Here is a 17,204-nt window from a genome sequence, read left to right as displayed (position 1 = left end):
ATATAACACAAATATATTTTGTTATCCATTTACTTTTTTTATTTTATAAACATGATCAGCAGCCAGCGCAGACTATTCAAAATTACTGGTTTCATGAAGTAGTTGAACACATGTGAAGTGGTGAACTGCGCTTCAGCGTACGTGTTTGTACCTAGAAATAGCTAGTCGTCTATTTTAGCATCTGACCTAATTCTGTCTTTGCAATAATGTAACAAAAATGGAAATAAAACAAACAAGAAATCACAAACAAAAATAAATAAATAAATGGCGCTCCGTATATTTGTTGAAAACAAACCGCGACCGAAATGAAGCGCGACCGAAACGAAGCGCGACCGAAACGAAGCGCGACCGAAATGATCTGTATTCATGGGTTCAGATCCACAATTCACAAAATTCTCTCGGTTTGGTTATGGATGAATTTCGGTGATAACCAGTTGCTTGCTTTTTATATGTCCGAATTGATTTATATTCTTTAGACAATATACAATAGAATGTTAGAGTTATATCTCAAAGCTCAAAGGTGACAATAGAATTTATTTCTCTAATAAATAATAGGTTATGTAAAAGGTGTGTCTAGAATAAAACAATTTGATTGGTCCACTGATTATCCATTCATAAATCACTGATACACCCACCATAGCGCGAAAAATGGTGTCAGCTAAATCCAAAGGTGGCGCCCGCCGTCGGGGAGAAAAACCACAATTCGTCGTAGAGAAAGAAATTTATTTGTATTTTCTACATCATAGTTACCAACCTGAGAGATTTGAAATGTGTGAGTGACCACACCATGGCTGGGGGAGGGGTGGTGTCTAGGGGCGGAGCTCCGGCGGGAGGGTGTGGCCTCCGGCGGGAGTGGTTACTGCATCCGCCCCTAACCACTCTCTACAATATTCTTTTAAACATTTTGTAAAATGTTGATACTCAACCATGCACCATAACTCCAAATATGAAATACGATAATAACAAAGAGTATAGTAATGAAATGGAAAACACCTTATTGAATTATGTTTATATATATTTTTTTTTATTTTTAGGGACATATCTTAACAATCAACTACGAATACACCAAAAAGTAAGTTTATCTCGGGCAGTTGTGTATCTGCACATAAACAACACCCCCACCCCACCAAAAAAAAAAAAGCTCTCCCACCCAGCTTCCCCCATTAGAAATTTGCTTAGCATAAAACATGATCAAGTACTGTACTTATTAATCTCCTCATTTCACCATATTTTGCTAGCTAAAGCCACCTCATTTATTAACAAGCTCCCTGCATAACCTTTGTGAACAACCAGCCCCCAACTGATTTCAGGGGTTCTTATTCTATACCGAAAGGTCAACTGATTAATCTCAGATAAGATAGTATAATACATATACTCCAAGTATCGAAATGCACACCATCGTGTCGGGATTCAATAACATTAATTATGTCATCATCAGGATGATGACATAATTAATGTCGAAATATTGAATCCCGACATGATGGCGTGCATTTCGATACTTGGAGTATGTATTATACTATCTCATTATTCTATACTGTACTGTAATTACAATATATGGTGTCATTAAAGAACAATATATTTTACTGTCGTCCACCGTTTTCAACGATTCAAAAATGGAATACCCAAACTAAAGTGGAAACTAAACTATCTAAGAATCACTCTGTTAATTAAACTTTGAAGTCCTTTTATGTTTTGTTTTTACCTATCAATAACGATGATGATACAACAGCTTCAGCAACAACAAACATAACAAAATGGTATTAAAACCTGTGCACCACCACAGTCCTGAATGAAGTGAAAGTTGCATCAAACATTGGCAAAAAGGCAAGATTCATAATTTATAAATTTCAAACTAAAACTTTATAATTCTTTCATAATGCCAAAAAAGTAAGATGCTAAAAACCTTCTAATAGTTGTAACAAATGAAGTTTTTTTGTACTAAAATCAAAATCAAATTTTAAGCAACAGGTGCAAAACTACAAAGACAATAAACAACCCAATAAACACTGCAGCGCTATATTATTAGAAGTCACACTTATTGAACAGAGGAGCTCATACAAGACCAGTGCTTATTACAAATTATTGGGGCGGTACAATTATTGTATGATGTGTTGTACATAGCCAATATTTATTTTTTTATTACATACTGTAATGCTCGAATAAGCGCCGCTGCGCTTATATTATTTTTGGAGGCTTCAGTGCGGCGCTTATTCGAGGGAGGCCCTTATAAAAAATGTACTGGCATGGTGCTTTCCATGCCCGTTCCAAAGTAACCTATCTCATGTATCCCTGTAGTTCAGTAGGCCTATCACAGTCCTATGTCATCTTAAATAAACGTTTATAAGGTCGCTTGTGTCTTCATTGTGTTATTTATTCATTTTAACACTGTATACATCGTTTAATATTGTTAAAATACATGATGAAATTTCAGGGGCACCGATCCAGAATTTTTCAAACAGGGGGACATTTGTATTCCTTTCTTCTCATATTTCAATAACTATCATTGATATGCACTGAAATTAAAAAAATTTAGTGTCAAAATTGGGGGTGGGGGAACGTGCACCCAACTGTATGCGCGTCTGCATTTTCAAGTTACCAATATAGAAGGTTCATTTTAATCAACAGCTTTATTTGTAAAACTACAAAAACATAAGGTAATATAACTTTTTTTTTTGTACTCTAGAATAACTTCTACCCCAACCCAGCATAAATCTAACAACGGCTAAGTACGTACTGATAAATATTAAAAATAGTTTAATTCATATTTCAGGGATTTCCAGTTTATTAACAAAATTTGTTGACAGTTCAGTTTGTCGATACACTGTACGTTGTATTGTGCTACTTTGTGCGTTTACGTTTCTTTTTCGGTGTAAGTGAGCTCGTAGTTGGAGACGATGACCTCGTTTCTTTCAATTGTTCGTTGTAGTACTTCTTCATATATGGTTCAGTAACTTCCCAGACCTAAATAATTAAAAAGAAATATTATAACCATCAATCCCATCCTGTAAAGGTCAACTCAGACAGTGTAGACGCAGCCCTCTGCGATGTTGTCATGTTAGATATCCGTGAAATAAACGCAGACGTGATAGCCTAGCAGTGGCGTATCTACGAGTCTTGAAATGGGGGGGGGGCTGGTGAGAGGTGCAAAGATGAATTGGAGTCTCGATGACTAGGTGAGGGGCACTAACTCAAAAAATAAGGTGATTTGAGATGATTTTTAACTACTTCAGTGTGATTTTCTTGGGGGGGGGGGGGAATTTGGCGGAATGAGTATTTTTTTTTTTGGGGGGGGGAAATTTGGGGGAATGTGTATTTTTTTGAGGTAGTGCATACCCTGTGTACACTTAGATACGCCATTGCTGCCAGGTCTGCATCAGGGACGGTCGCGTCATGTTTAATTTCTTACAAAGAACTGAAGACTGACAAATATCTGCGAATTGCTAAATAAGTTTAATATGAACAAAAATATATAAAACTAAAATGCAAAAAACTATTTTCCATTGTATTTACCTTTCCATCTTTAATCAGCTGATGGGCAAATTCTATGTCAGGGGCGATGTACCTATCTCTGTCCCATGGTCTGCGATAGAGGAAAACAATAGTTAGAAAGACTTTAAGTGCATGGAGGATTTTAACCAGGGCTCAAAGGTCGTCAACATCATCAATTCAACATAAATCCGCAATTACTGATCACATACTACAACAAAACCATAGAGTGGGACGCTACTATCTTACAGGGTGATATACAAAAAAGGCAAATAAAAGAGTCAACATTAGGAAACACGCAAACACGAACATGTACAGGGACGAAGGAGCACATGAGTTGTCTCATATTTAGGACCAGCTGCTACTAAAGGAGGAGGGAGAACATCCAGTAGGACCAAATGTTGGTGGCGCTATTCAAAAGCAGCGCAACGTCACAGCACATTCCTCTGCTAGAGGACAGCATATCATCATCACCATCATTATCACTACCACCATCATTACAATCTTCACCAATATCATCATCACCATCATTATCACTACCACCATCATTACAATCTTCACCAATATCATCATCACCATCATTATCACTACCACCATCATTACAATCTTCACCAATATCATCATCACCATCATTATCACTACCACCATCATTACAATCTTCACCAATATCATCATCACCATCATTATCACTACCACCATCATTACAATCTTCACCAATATCATCATCACCATCATTATCACTACCACCATCATTACAATCTTCACCAATATCATCATCACCATCATCATCATCACCATATCTATTAAAGGATACTGGATTGTCTGTTGCACTGTTCATTTCTGTTGTTATAACACCTCGCACAAACTCCAGAGTATCGTGTACAATTCCATGTACCTGTAAGAAGCAAGAAATTAAATAATCAAAAAGATGAAATATTGATCAAATTACACTCAATATCGTCAATGGTGCTGGAAGGGGGGGGGGCAGGAGGTCATTGGCACCTCCAATTTTGTCACTGCTTCCAGCACCAGTGGCAAACACTGTTAGCGAACGCTATACGATGTCGTTATTTTTATTATTATTATTATTTTTTGGTGCTTAGAGAACTTTGTTTATTTTCGTCTTAGGCTTATAAATCGACCTATTTATATTATCATAATACAATATACTGTAGATCTTTTTTTTTTTTCATTTTCAAACAAACATCACAGTTTGTGATGTCCGTAAAGTTTCTTTGAAACCTATCTTCCAGCATGAAATGGAATCGTTCGCTCGCCTTGCATAAATTCTGTATTTAGGATAGGAAGGATTCGCAGGTAGGATGGACAACTGACATGGGCCGCAACGTAAACTCTCCTTCTGTGGCCGCTATATATAAATGTACATAAGCCTGTGTTTTTAATCAGTCATCACCATTACTATGAAGTAATACAATTAAAGAAGATTTTTGTAGCACAGAATATAATTACAGTGTGTGACAACATTACAAATAAGTTTTTCCAGCTTACTTTTCAACTTTTTACATGACATTTTAGACTTGTTTTAATACTTACTTGTGGGCAACACCTGAGAGTGTAGGCATCTTGTACACGGTCACAAAAGCGATGACTTTCTGCAATTTCTGACGGATACAGATCCGAATGAAGCAAGGAGCGCAGACGATGGGCTACCATACCCTGACCTTTGTGCGGTCTGACCTTATGGATATCTGGAAGACAAATTTTTACATCAGTATTTTAAAATATATGTGTATAGCATGCCTTTTGCCAAGGCATACAAGGTGCTAATGATGTTATTGATACTGGGCTGGTCACTGAACCTATATATGGGAAAACTAACATGAAGTGCAACCTCTTCAAATGACGACACAATGATCCACTGGGTATCCATATATACTCCTGGGTGGAGAGTCAGATGTAGGTTAGCTTGGCTAAATCAAGCAATTTTTTTTTACTAATTCAGTGTATTGTAGATCAACTTCATCCTAGAAATCTCATTCAAAGACCACACTACAGTTCATAATTTAATCTGTACAACTCACTAATTTTTTGTGAGATCTCAAAAATGTTTGTGTAAAATAAATCAGAATCCTATAATTTTGGAATATATAGTTACCACTATCAAAAGCAGTGTTCGTTCCTTTCAGTACTTCTAAAGAAAGGGCAGCAACGATGTCAGCCTGCTTAGCAACAATGGTTGCTCTCTCAAGAGCTAGTAAGAAAGAAAAATAATAATTCAAATTAGTTTCATCCATTACTATGGTAAATAACATGATAATATTAATGAAAATAATAATAATAGTAATAACAATTCAATAACATTCATCATCATCTAGTCGAACTCGTTTGAGATTGTTAGCCTTTCACATGTCCTAATGATCCTGCTTTGCATGTGGTAGGTCAGCAGGAGTACATTCATAGTCCAGAGAGTAGTAACTTTAGACAAAATAACAATAATAATTCAGTACAACCACATGAATATTAAAAACAAAACACTATCTATTAAATAAATAGCCTAAAACTAATAAAGACCCCAGGACAGAATGCCAATGCCTCCACACTTTTTTTCTCTTTAAAAAATTAGTAGTCTAGCATGTTATTTCAATGTAATAACACATTATGTAACACTGTATATAGCACTTATATAATAACAGTAATGTAGTGTGAAAACCCATGAAGAATTACACTTCGGGAATAAATGACTTTCAAGCATTTCCAACAGTCAAAGTAAAACACTATGGCCCACACAAACGTCACTGTGATGTCAGTAAAATATATTCTGTGATTATTTATTAACACTTTAAAAACACTTGACCTTATTACTTCACGACTGGAATAAAGGTTAGTGATAACATGGAGGATTGATAGTAGTGGAGATTCTCTACTCACTACAGAAGGCGAATGCAGATAAATTTTTAGATTATGGTCAGGCCACCATAAATTTTGCAGACAAAATTTAAAGTTATACTGTCTTTATTTAAGAAACTGTATTATTTAAGAAAAAAGACTGCATAGTACTCAACGAAAATATTGAAAATTGCTCATTTAAAAATTCATCAATCAATCAATCTCGAATCAAGCAATACATAATGAATAAAAATCCTAAAATTATATTTTCTTGTTTTACCTTCACAACCAATGGAAGTAATTAACTGTGTACCATTTATTAACGCCAAACCCTGTAGGTAGGACAAAAGAATAGATTTAACTGAGTCAAGAATGACAACATTTTTTTAAAATAATAGGTCACTGTAGTAACCTTTCACCCCACTAAATATGAACATGGCCCTTCATCCAGTATGCTTAAATTGAAAGGTTTAAAATATTGTAATATCAATAGATAGGGAAGCTACAGGCATGCAGGCAGTGAGTTGTTCTACAAAGAATTTACTTAGCATATCAGTGAGGTACAGATTACTTCTCTGATCTATGACAACTTCCGGAGTCTGGATATAATTCCCATAAGACAGAACAGTATGGACATTTTAAATGTAATAAAATGGCTTTTTAATACCATGAGTTCTTGTATTAGTTAAAGACCTATTACAATATTATTACAATGAAGATAGTTCTTTCATGTCTATATATTCATATATGCATTTTATTCGGTGCATTTGATTTGTAAAAGAATATTACCTCTTTTTCTCTCAAAGATATTGGCTTCAGTCCGTGAGCCTCCAGAACCTAAAAAAACAAACATTAAAAAAGTTGTAGTGGCTGCTGAGGGGAGAGTGTTTATGGTCCCAGTAGCAAGAAAAACCAATAGCTGAACAAAGGGAGTATAGGCTCCTCGGAGTCAAAGGCCAACCATAAATTAGTTTAAGTAATAGGAGTAGTTTAGCCTTTATTACTATTATTATTATGTAATTTCTGTGCAAAGCGCATTGGGGCAATGTTCAATATGCACTATATAGATATAACATTATTATTATTGTTGTTATTATTTATAATGACGTTTTTTACAAGTAGTAATTCAGTATAGATATGGCTTGACAAAAGGGCTTAAAACAGACTCCAACTATTTAACTTGCATGTAGTATTTTAAAGTACTTACATATCGAGAATCTGCCCAGCCACTTTTTGGGCTCCACATTTTCCCTTCCCCTACCATGCCAAGAGCAAGGTGAGCAAGGGGCGCTAAGTCGCCGCTAGCACCAACAGTCCCTTTCTCAGGTACCCATGGCAAGCAGTTGGCTGAAAAAAGAAATCCATTTCTCATCACAAATTGCAAAAGTTTTTTGGAGACATAAATCATTATCGATTGTCAGGTTTACATTACAATTATTCAATAAATTATTAATTATTTAATTTTAGCATTTATATAGTGTTCTTTACCGGAGCAGCGCTTTTTGCCATGGTCATTGGATACAGAATCAATCATACACAAGGTGCAACCTCCTCCACTCCCTTGGGAGTATTCCTAGTTATGTATGTAATCAGCACTACTAATTTCATTCCGAATTATTCACCTCCTTCCAGGTAGCCATTTATACTCCTGGGTTAAGAGAGGCAGATGAAGTGTCTTGCTCAAGTACACAAACAGTGTGACGAGCGTCGGTCTCAATCCCCTGACCTTCAAGTTCCATTTGAAAGTCCAATGCCTTCCACGCTGTGCCACATGCTTCAACAGCAGCAAATACTTCCAACAATTATAAAGGTAGCTAAAGGTGAAATATATTCAAGGTAATCCCTACAATACACAATCTTAAGCCTTTGAGCCAATAAGCAAGATATATCCGGCTACACCCAACTCTATTTCACATAAAATATCATGTGCTGAAAGGTTTTAAGGGTGGTATGATTTTAATCCCTTGTTCACATCTTATTTAAACTGACCAAACAGCTAAGACCTTGGAGTTTACTGTCCTGAACAATTTCTATTGTGAGTTTGCACATAACATACATATTTGTGTAGCCATAATTAACTAGATTAAATGTCTAAGTCTATATAAATAAACACATATATAAAATAAATTAATTAATAGAATTTAATATAAGATAGGTTAGGATAGAATAGGAGTATTTCGGTGTGAATCACACCTAGGATAGGGCCCACTAAGTCTGATGACTTGTTTCCAGTGGGGTCCTTCTGGTGGTGAATTGGGCAGTTCACCAGGAGACAATTCCCTACTCTTTTCCAAAGAATGTACTGTGTACTTTAACATGCACCTGGGCCATGTTGCACACAGGACCAACAGCTTAAACGTCTCATCCGAAAGACGGTGCCCAATCGTAGCTTGTATTTCAGCCCTCCAGCTGAAACACAAGGAAAGGCTGCGATGGGAATTGAACTGGGGACACAGTGGCTACCACCAGTTTAGCTGACTAAGCTAAGCTACTCTCTCTATAGAATAAAAAATTATCCTTACCATTAAATGCCTGTACAATCTGTTGGAGAACTAATAGAGATATTCCACTATGTCCCTTGGCAAGAACGTTAATCCTTAGAGCCAACAGCTTGCGTACATGTTCAAGTGGTAATGGCTTCCCAACACCAGCCGCATGGGATCTTATCAAATTCAGCTGCAGTTCCCTTTGGAAATACAGCCATTTTATATAAGTATAATGAATGTAAATTTAAAAAGTTGACATCGCATATTTTATCACATTTGATCATTGGCTACATAAGCAAATTTGCTACACAAATGTTTACATAAGAAGGCCATGCTCAGGTAACAAGGTAAAAAGTCATAAGCCTCAGACTTGCTTAAACTAAAAAAAAAATATATGATATATATACAAAATAAACTGTAGTGGCCAACAATGAAAATAATAAAAATAATAATAAAAGCATTTATATTGCGCCTTATATCCAAAACACATTTGCTCATAGGTGCATAATACAATACATAAAATTATTAATTCAAGTAGAAAAAATTAAAAATGATAGTAAAAACAAAACCCTAAAAAGATTTAAAAACCGGCATTTATAGAAATTAAAAGTGGGAAATAAAATTCATGAATGGTATATCAAGTATGAAAAATTAAAACACAGGAAATATTAATTAGTTAATTTATTCATTTATATATACATTTAAACATTTTTGATTATTATTTTATTTATTTTTTTATTTTGTTTTTTTAAACAAAAAAAAAAAATATATGAAGTTGAGGTTCAAAAGATAGTAAAAAAAAATCCCTAAAAAGATTTAAAACCGGCATTTATAGAAATTAAAAGTGGGAAATAAAATTCATGAATGGTATATCAAGTATAAAACATTAAAACACAGGAAATATTAATTAGTTAAAAATCTAGAAATACATATCCTACCATTAACCAAAGAATTTGTTAATACTAAATATCATTAAGTGCGTTTTAGAATTTAGAATATATTTGAGTTTTAGTAGAAGACAACTTATTGATTATTTACACATAGATATCATTATTTGCATGATAAACAGAAATCAATAATTTAGTCCCAAAACCTTTTGGCAAAATATCAACTATAGATTTAACATGCTGGAGAACTGTTGCGTTATATCATTGTTTTGTTTGGTGAAAATAAGAAAAAATGGTTAGTCAAAAAACACTGTCCCATTTAGAATTAAATTTATTGAATCATATGAGTTTATATCGGAATATATAGAGTTTTAGAATTTAGAATATATTCAAAAATACTCCCACAGTTTAGTAGAATCAGCTTAATTGATTATTGACACATAGATATTTTGATTACATTATTTTCATGACAAACAGTAATCAATAATTTAGTCCTAAAACCTTTTGGCAAAATATCAACTATAGATTTAACATGCTGAAGAACTGTTGTTATATCATTGTTTTGTTTGGAAAAAGTAACTGGTTAGTCAAAAAACACTGTCCTATCTAGAATTGAATTTCTTGAACCATAGGTGTGTATATTCGAATACATATATAGAGAAAAGAAAATCATAATTTTAAAAATATGGTCAAAATATGCGAATGAGATATAGGGGTGTAGGATGGTATTGACCTGGGGACATGGGTTGCAAAAAATGACAATGCAGAACTAAATCCCAGAATGTGGAATCTAAGTCCCTATTCCAATGAAAACGTAATGGTCATTTTTAGTATTTTAACCCACATAGTGGAATTAATTTGCTGCAATGGGGGTGGGGGTACATCAGCATACCTACATAGATTGCTTGAGAAAGCTTGTGTAATAAACAATTGTTTTTATTTTATATGATATAAAATTGACTTCATCTATTATAATTTCCTTCACTTTGTTAAGCCCTGTCCAGAGCATTTTCTTTGACAAAACATGCCTACATATGATGACATCACAATATGACCATATATAGGCACACCATGGCTATATATGGGCATACAACAGTTTTTTTTGTCAAAGAAAATTTGATACTGTAGAGTTTTTAATAGTGCGGAAATCACTAGGGAAATAGGTGCACGAAATCGTGATTGCTGAATAACTGCATTGGTTATATATTAAGATTTGTTCAAAGTCTAATTTACGGCAAAATCTGTGCGGGAATCGGCTATTTTCCGAAATGCACAAATGGATTTCTACTGTAGGCCAAATTTTTGCGCGGAGGATTATTCTCCGCACAGGCCTTACTATACAGTCTGGTAACACTACATACTTACACTATATCTTCTCGTGGGATGACAACTTTTGCAAATTTTCCAAAGCCTGTGGTGATGCCATATACAACTATGGATGTGAAAAGAAATAGAGATGGATTCTAATTTTCAAAAATCAGTGTTTCTGCTTATATTCTGGCATGTGTAGAATTAAAAGCATTAACAAAAGCACTGTATGGTCAAAAGAAAAGGGCTTCTTCCTTATTACAAAGAGTTTGTACAAGGAACTAATTTCATTTTTATTACTCGTGTGTAAAAAATTAGATAGTGGAATATTGTAAACTGGTAAAAAATAAAATCCTATTTCTTCTGATCTAATATCGAAAGTAAAATTCTTTTCCTATTATATGTATATGATTTATAAAACTAATATAATTATCCCTGCCTTTATTGTTCTTAACAATGGAATTGACTAGATCTCTTGCTTTTGACACTGCATTTTCAGCTTTTTCACTCAACTACAAATACAGAGAAGAGAATTTATTAGTTCAATATTCGATTATTTCTTAATCAAATGCCAATGTTGACAACAAAATAATCGCTCTTTGCAAATGGTTCACACTCATAAAAACAAGTTCAGATACAAGAATTTACATACAGCACATACATAATAAAGGAGGAGCATGTCTACAAAATATATCCATGAAAAAAACATTTCATTACAAACTATAGTGATGTATTGCAATCCAATACATAATGTTGCACAGAGATGTAATACTAAAATAGCATACAACATAACTCTTCATTGAATTATTTTAAAATGACTCGCTATATAATACCATAGTCTATGATAATACCATATTATAACAAGTTTTAGCAAACTTTATTGAAAATAAAATTTAGTGCAGAACAATCATTTCTGCAAAATTGAAAATTAGTTTTGCTGAATCTATATTTTAGTAGGTTTAGCAAGAACTTGTATATAAATAGTGCTAACTGTACCTTGATTTTAAGTTCACCTTTTCCCAATCGAATGAGATCTCCAGGCAACAGGGAATTACCATCAAGTTCAATGTACTAAAAACACAAAACAATTTGTAAATTCGGAAACTTTGTCATACGAACATTAATTAATTACTTTTAATTTTTTCCGCAAGCATTTGGGAACGTATTGAGCATTCAGTACTATAAATCAGGGCACTCACTGCTTTGTACGACGATTGTACGACCGTCAGCAGACGAATCCAACTCTAGCTCCGACTCTGCTTCATGTGAGCGCTTCCGTGAGCGTTAGGTGACACGCGATGCCATCTGCTGAGTGCAAGTGGAAGTTTGAGCGGATCATCATTACAAACGATAAGGGTGCTGTGTTCTCTATAGAAGCTCGTTGGCCGATGACCGTCAGCCACAGTGAGTCTCCTGACACAAACACGCCATCGGAATACTTTTAATCACTTTCAATTTATATTAAAAAAGGGTTAACAGTTTGGTGACATGGATTTGTTTTAAAATTTAACCTAGATTTTATAGACTTTTGATGATTACAATTTACTTCACACTTTTCCTGAACTTGCTTTATTATTTTATTTTTCTGTTTTTGTTTATGTCCTACTGAAACACATTTACAACATACATAATTTTCATTTTTTTTCATTTTATTTCACTTGTAATTTGCAACTTAACTTAACTACTACAAGTGCCGAGGACCAAGGAGGCCGTAGGCCTGTAATTAAGGTCCCCGGACTAATCTAATGACCTAACTAATAACAATTTAAATTAAAAGGATTAAATAATCGAAAAAAAAAAAAGAAAAAAAAAAGAAAAGAAGCCAAGCCAGGAAGATTTCAACAGATTGAACATGAGATATGATTTTGTTAATCCTAGTTATCAATTATTATTATTCTCTATTATTATTATTATTATTAATATTATTATTATTATTATTATTATAGTTGTTAGTATTACTATTATTATTATTATTATTATTAATATCATTGTTATTGTTAGTATTAGTATTGTTATTTATTATTATTATAATTATTATTATTATTATTATTATTATTATTATTATTATTATTATTATATTGCTATTATTATTATCATAACTGATATTACTATTACATATATCACTACTATTACTAGTTTTAGTAACTCTATAATTATTTAATTAAAACCTTTATAAATAATATTTATTTACCTAGGAAGATATTTTTCAATCAGTTAATGGATTTAGGCAAGGAAAGCCAATACTTTGGTCCATAATAAAAGACAGTGTTTTGCCTTTTAGAAAGTCTGGAATATGGTAAATGAAATGAAGAAGCCTGACGGGTGTGATAGGAATGGATGTTTGAATTAAGAAGGCTGAACCTGACCTTATTGCTAACAAAGGCAATGAATATTAATACCCCTGAACATTTAAGTTTAAAAACTGTTAGTGATACGACACAAACTGATCAATGATTTGTTTTAAAATTTAACCTATGTAGTGTCTTATGAAGGATTTTATAGGATTTCGATTATGAAAATTAAATAGCACTGAACCTGAAATTGCTTTAATATTTTGTTTATGTCCTACTAAAACCTACTTATAATACAACAACATACAAAAGGTTTAATCTGATCTTAATTGGTAACAAAGGCATTAAATATTCATACCTCTGAACTCAGAAAATGTTGTTTTGCTTCACTGAACCGAAACTAAACTTAGTTGATTCAGGTATAATCACAATAACCTTGAAATATGAGAATTGGACTTTTATTGATCCTTTTTTTTTTTTTTTGGAAATTATCTAAAATTTTAAAAATACTGATGGAAGAACATAAACTTGTTACCATATTTATTTTGTGAAAGATATTTTAAAAAGTACGTACATCTTTAGCTTGATGGATGGATGCTGGATAATGGATTCTGGGAAAAGATGAACATAAAGGGTAATCACATATATGTAAAGCTTGTTAGCATCTGCCACCATAATAACAAATAACTGTCATATGTATAGATACAAGGCCGGCAGAACGTTTTTCAAATTTCTTTCCTATCATACAAAAAATCTGTATAGACGACATATATTTTCTACCAAAAAGTGCCCGCCCACCCCGGTTCCGCTGGCCATGAGATACAGTAGGCTTCATATTCTATTCATACTTCATAATTATTATCTAATTTCATAACATTTATCTGTCTTTATAATATCAAGTGGGATAACTTTATTTCAAATGAACATGTTTATATACACATAGGTAAATAATACAAACAGTGCTCCAAACAGGAAAAAAATTGATTTATGAAAGTTGGTCTATCGATCACAGCCCTTCAGAGAAAAAGCCCTTTTCATTACTTGGTTTGTTGAAGATCTTATGGTCATTATATCAATTGTTCCTATATTTGTGGCAAAGACAAGCCAAACCAATCACTCGTCGTGTTTCACAGAAAATGGCAAAAACATGCTTGAATGTCAAATTTTTAAAAAATCTATTTTATTGCACTAAACTATCCTTTATATATCTATACATCATGCTATGCTGTTATTTTTCCCATTTTTAATGTTAAAACAACACTTTTTAAAGATTTCATGATAGTTTCTGCATGAGAAATGCCTGAAATCATAAACTTTGAAGGCTGATTTCTCATATATTGTCCTTTAAGCAGCTGTATGTTTAAACACTTGTACCTTTATAAGGAAATGTAGGATTTGAATAATTTTTTACCATTTTATAGCTCTTATTTTACTCTTTAACTCTGTATTAATAAGGCAAAATCGTTTTTGCGACCAGTGACTGGTTTATCTTGTCTTTGCCACATTTGTTTGTAAACTATATGCTATAATTTATTATGCACTATTCATGGCCTACTGCAACTGCAAGATTCTTTGGTAAAAAAAAATAACAAGATGTTTCTTACCCATTCATGGTGGTTTCCTCCACACTAACATTTTTTTTCAGGTCACTCTTAAGCACTGTATAAAAATAAAATGTGATTGCATTTAAATCCAGCCACAATTTTCTTGATAAAGCACAGAGGTAAACAAAGGATACAACCAGTTTATTCCATATGGAACTATAGACGTAATTGTGATAGCTGTACTGTAGGCTTATTGTTGCTGTTAAAATAAGTCTGGGTTGATATGATTTATTTATTTATTTATTTATTATATTTGGGACATTTTAAGTATTACCTTATTTTATTTGTAATAAATTAAAAGGAAAAGTATTTCGATTTGTGAGTGAATGTACTTCACCAGATGGTTTATGCTTAACAGGGAACTGAAGTAGGCTTAGGCTTGATATAGTTTTGCAGTATGGACAGGCGGACATGATAATTGTAAGGAAGAAATAACCAGGCCATAAAATAATTTTTATGTTGATTTTAAACCATCTTTATTGGTGGGAAGCACATTCACTAAAACCAAGTATAAAGTTGCCTTGCAAATCAACCATATCTCACAGATGCAGTGTCAAAGGAATTGGATATAATTGTATATTTACTGTTCTTGTCTTGCTTACAGGGGGGCAGTCAGGATGGAATGCAAGAGAGGGGGGATCAATTGTGAGCCAAGCAAGCAACTTAGACTGAGGGCCAGGGGCTGTCAAGGGCACCCAGTTGGGTGTAGGAAAAATTTAATGACACCCCCCCCCCCAACCCTCTGGCTGTGTCCCTGAATTGCCTATAAAATCATGTGGAAGCCAATTAAGGACTCTGCTGGACTGTCACAAGGTTAAATACAGTATGCATACCAAGGTAAAATATCCAATTAAAATAAACCTTGTCTTTCTAGGAAGGACTTTGTAGCCACTTGGCCTACACCAGATATCGTGATTGTTTATTCAAGTGGATGAGTCAAGAGGCTGAGCGGTAAAGGCAGAGCTGCTGCTAACTACAACCTTAACATCAGTTTGAGCCACTCCTCATCTGGGGTTCGACTGGTAGAACAAATCTTCTCAGATAAGGACTTAAAGTGGAGTTCCAGTGTACATATCTGGCTCCTGTGCACTTTAAAGAACCTGGCCATTGCATAATTTTTCGGATGAATAGGGGGTTTCCCCGATACTACGGTTCATTCCAGCCCCTGTCGTTGTGGAATGATGTGAACATGAAGCTATTATAAGCACCTCTTTATGGCGCAAGGTAGTCAGGGATCACGGCGAAATGCAATTCAGCACAATTATCCTGCGAGTTATGGGTTATTCTCCTACCTTTACCACTATATACATAGCCTATAGCAATATATTTGATCGCCATGCTCAAACACGTCGTAAATAATTTTTGTTGCCATTAATTATACAGGACGGAATTAATCACAGTGTAAACAAAAGTAGAGTCGATTGTCTAATTAAGCAAAAGGAAGGAAAATGCTGTTTTTAGTGTTTATCAAACCGAACCATGTAATTATGGATGTCAACGTCTTCTGAAAAATAAAAATTGCCACCACCTACGCCAAAACACAATTGAACGCAACCTGCGTGGATTGAATTTTTAGACTACGTGTCGGTAGAGTCTGATCAAAATATAAAGGTACGAAGAAAATTTTAACAGATAATCAGCCAGTTTAACATCTCACATACAGCATTTTTGTGATAATGAATGAGGGCGTACTTACACATTATACTTAAGGATAGGCCTAGACAAATTTGATTTAGTGTATATAGTCTATACAGTTTGATATCTTAAAATTCCTTAAAAAAAATAGGTCTACTAGTCTAGACCCTAAAAGCCTATTTTGATGGACCTACACAAGATGTGACATTACATAAAAACATAAAAACTTGATATTTACCGGCATAAACAAAATCGTTTTCATCTAAGACATCCTCAATTGCATCGTACGGGAAGAGAAGGCTTCCTCCTTGAGTCTTCCGCATTTCAACAACGTGGTCATCATCTCCCGAGTAATCGCACTGCTTGATGTATCTACGCAGTGCTTCCTGACACAACCAATCGATCGTGTTATTATTTTTGTTATTTCGACAAGGAATTAACAGCCATTCCCCACGAATTCTCACGTTGACTTTCATATTACTTGTTGTAATGTTGTTTCGTGTGTTCAGATCCACAATTTACAAACTCCTCCTGCGTTCCGTTGTGGATGAATTCCGGTGATAACCAGTTGTTCGGTTGTTTACAGATGTCGGGTCCGTACACTATTGTTTTCCTTTTGGCTGTGTAAAAGGTGTGTCTACAATAGAGCAATTTGATTGG

General features: G+C 34.0%; 1 protein-coding gene across 1 annotated transcript in view; it reads right to left on the bottom strand.

Annotated features, from left to right (window-relative positions):
* Positions 1-17,169, bottom strand: part of LOC117108608 (histidine ammonia-lyase-like) — a 28,660-nt gene extending 11,491 nt beyond the window's left edge. The window contains exons 1-6 of the mRNA XM_033250686.1: positions 16,783-17,169; positions 14,910-14,964; positions 13,880-13,916; positions 12,011-12,085; positions 11,454-11,526; positions 11,072-11,138 (exon numbers count right to left, since the gene is read on the bottom strand). Of these exons, the coding sequence (XP_033106577.1) occupies positions 11,072-11,138; positions 11,454-11,526; positions 12,011-12,085; positions 13,880-13,916; positions 14,910-14,964; positions 16,783-17,020 (545 nt within the window). The 5' untranslated portion in view covers positions 17,021-17,169. The remainder of the gene's footprint in view (positions 1-11,071; positions 11,139-11,453; positions 11,527-12,010; positions 12,086-13,879; positions 13,917-14,909; positions 14,965-16,782) is intronic.
* Positions 17,170-17,204: the final 35 nt, after the last annotated feature.

The sequence above is a fragment of the Anneissia japonica genome, unplaced genomic scaffold (assembly GCF_011630105.1).
Source record: "Anneissia japonica isolate Jap-2015-1 unplaced genomic scaffold, ASM1163010v1 scaffold287727_len1644234_cov201, whole genome shotgun sequence".
NCBI lineage: Eukaryota > Metazoa > Echinodermata > Crinoidea > Comatulida > Comatulidae > Anneissia > Anneissia japonica.
The sequence above is the reverse complement of the archived record's forward strand: the minus strand, read 5'-3'. Positions and strand labels throughout refer to the sequence as shown.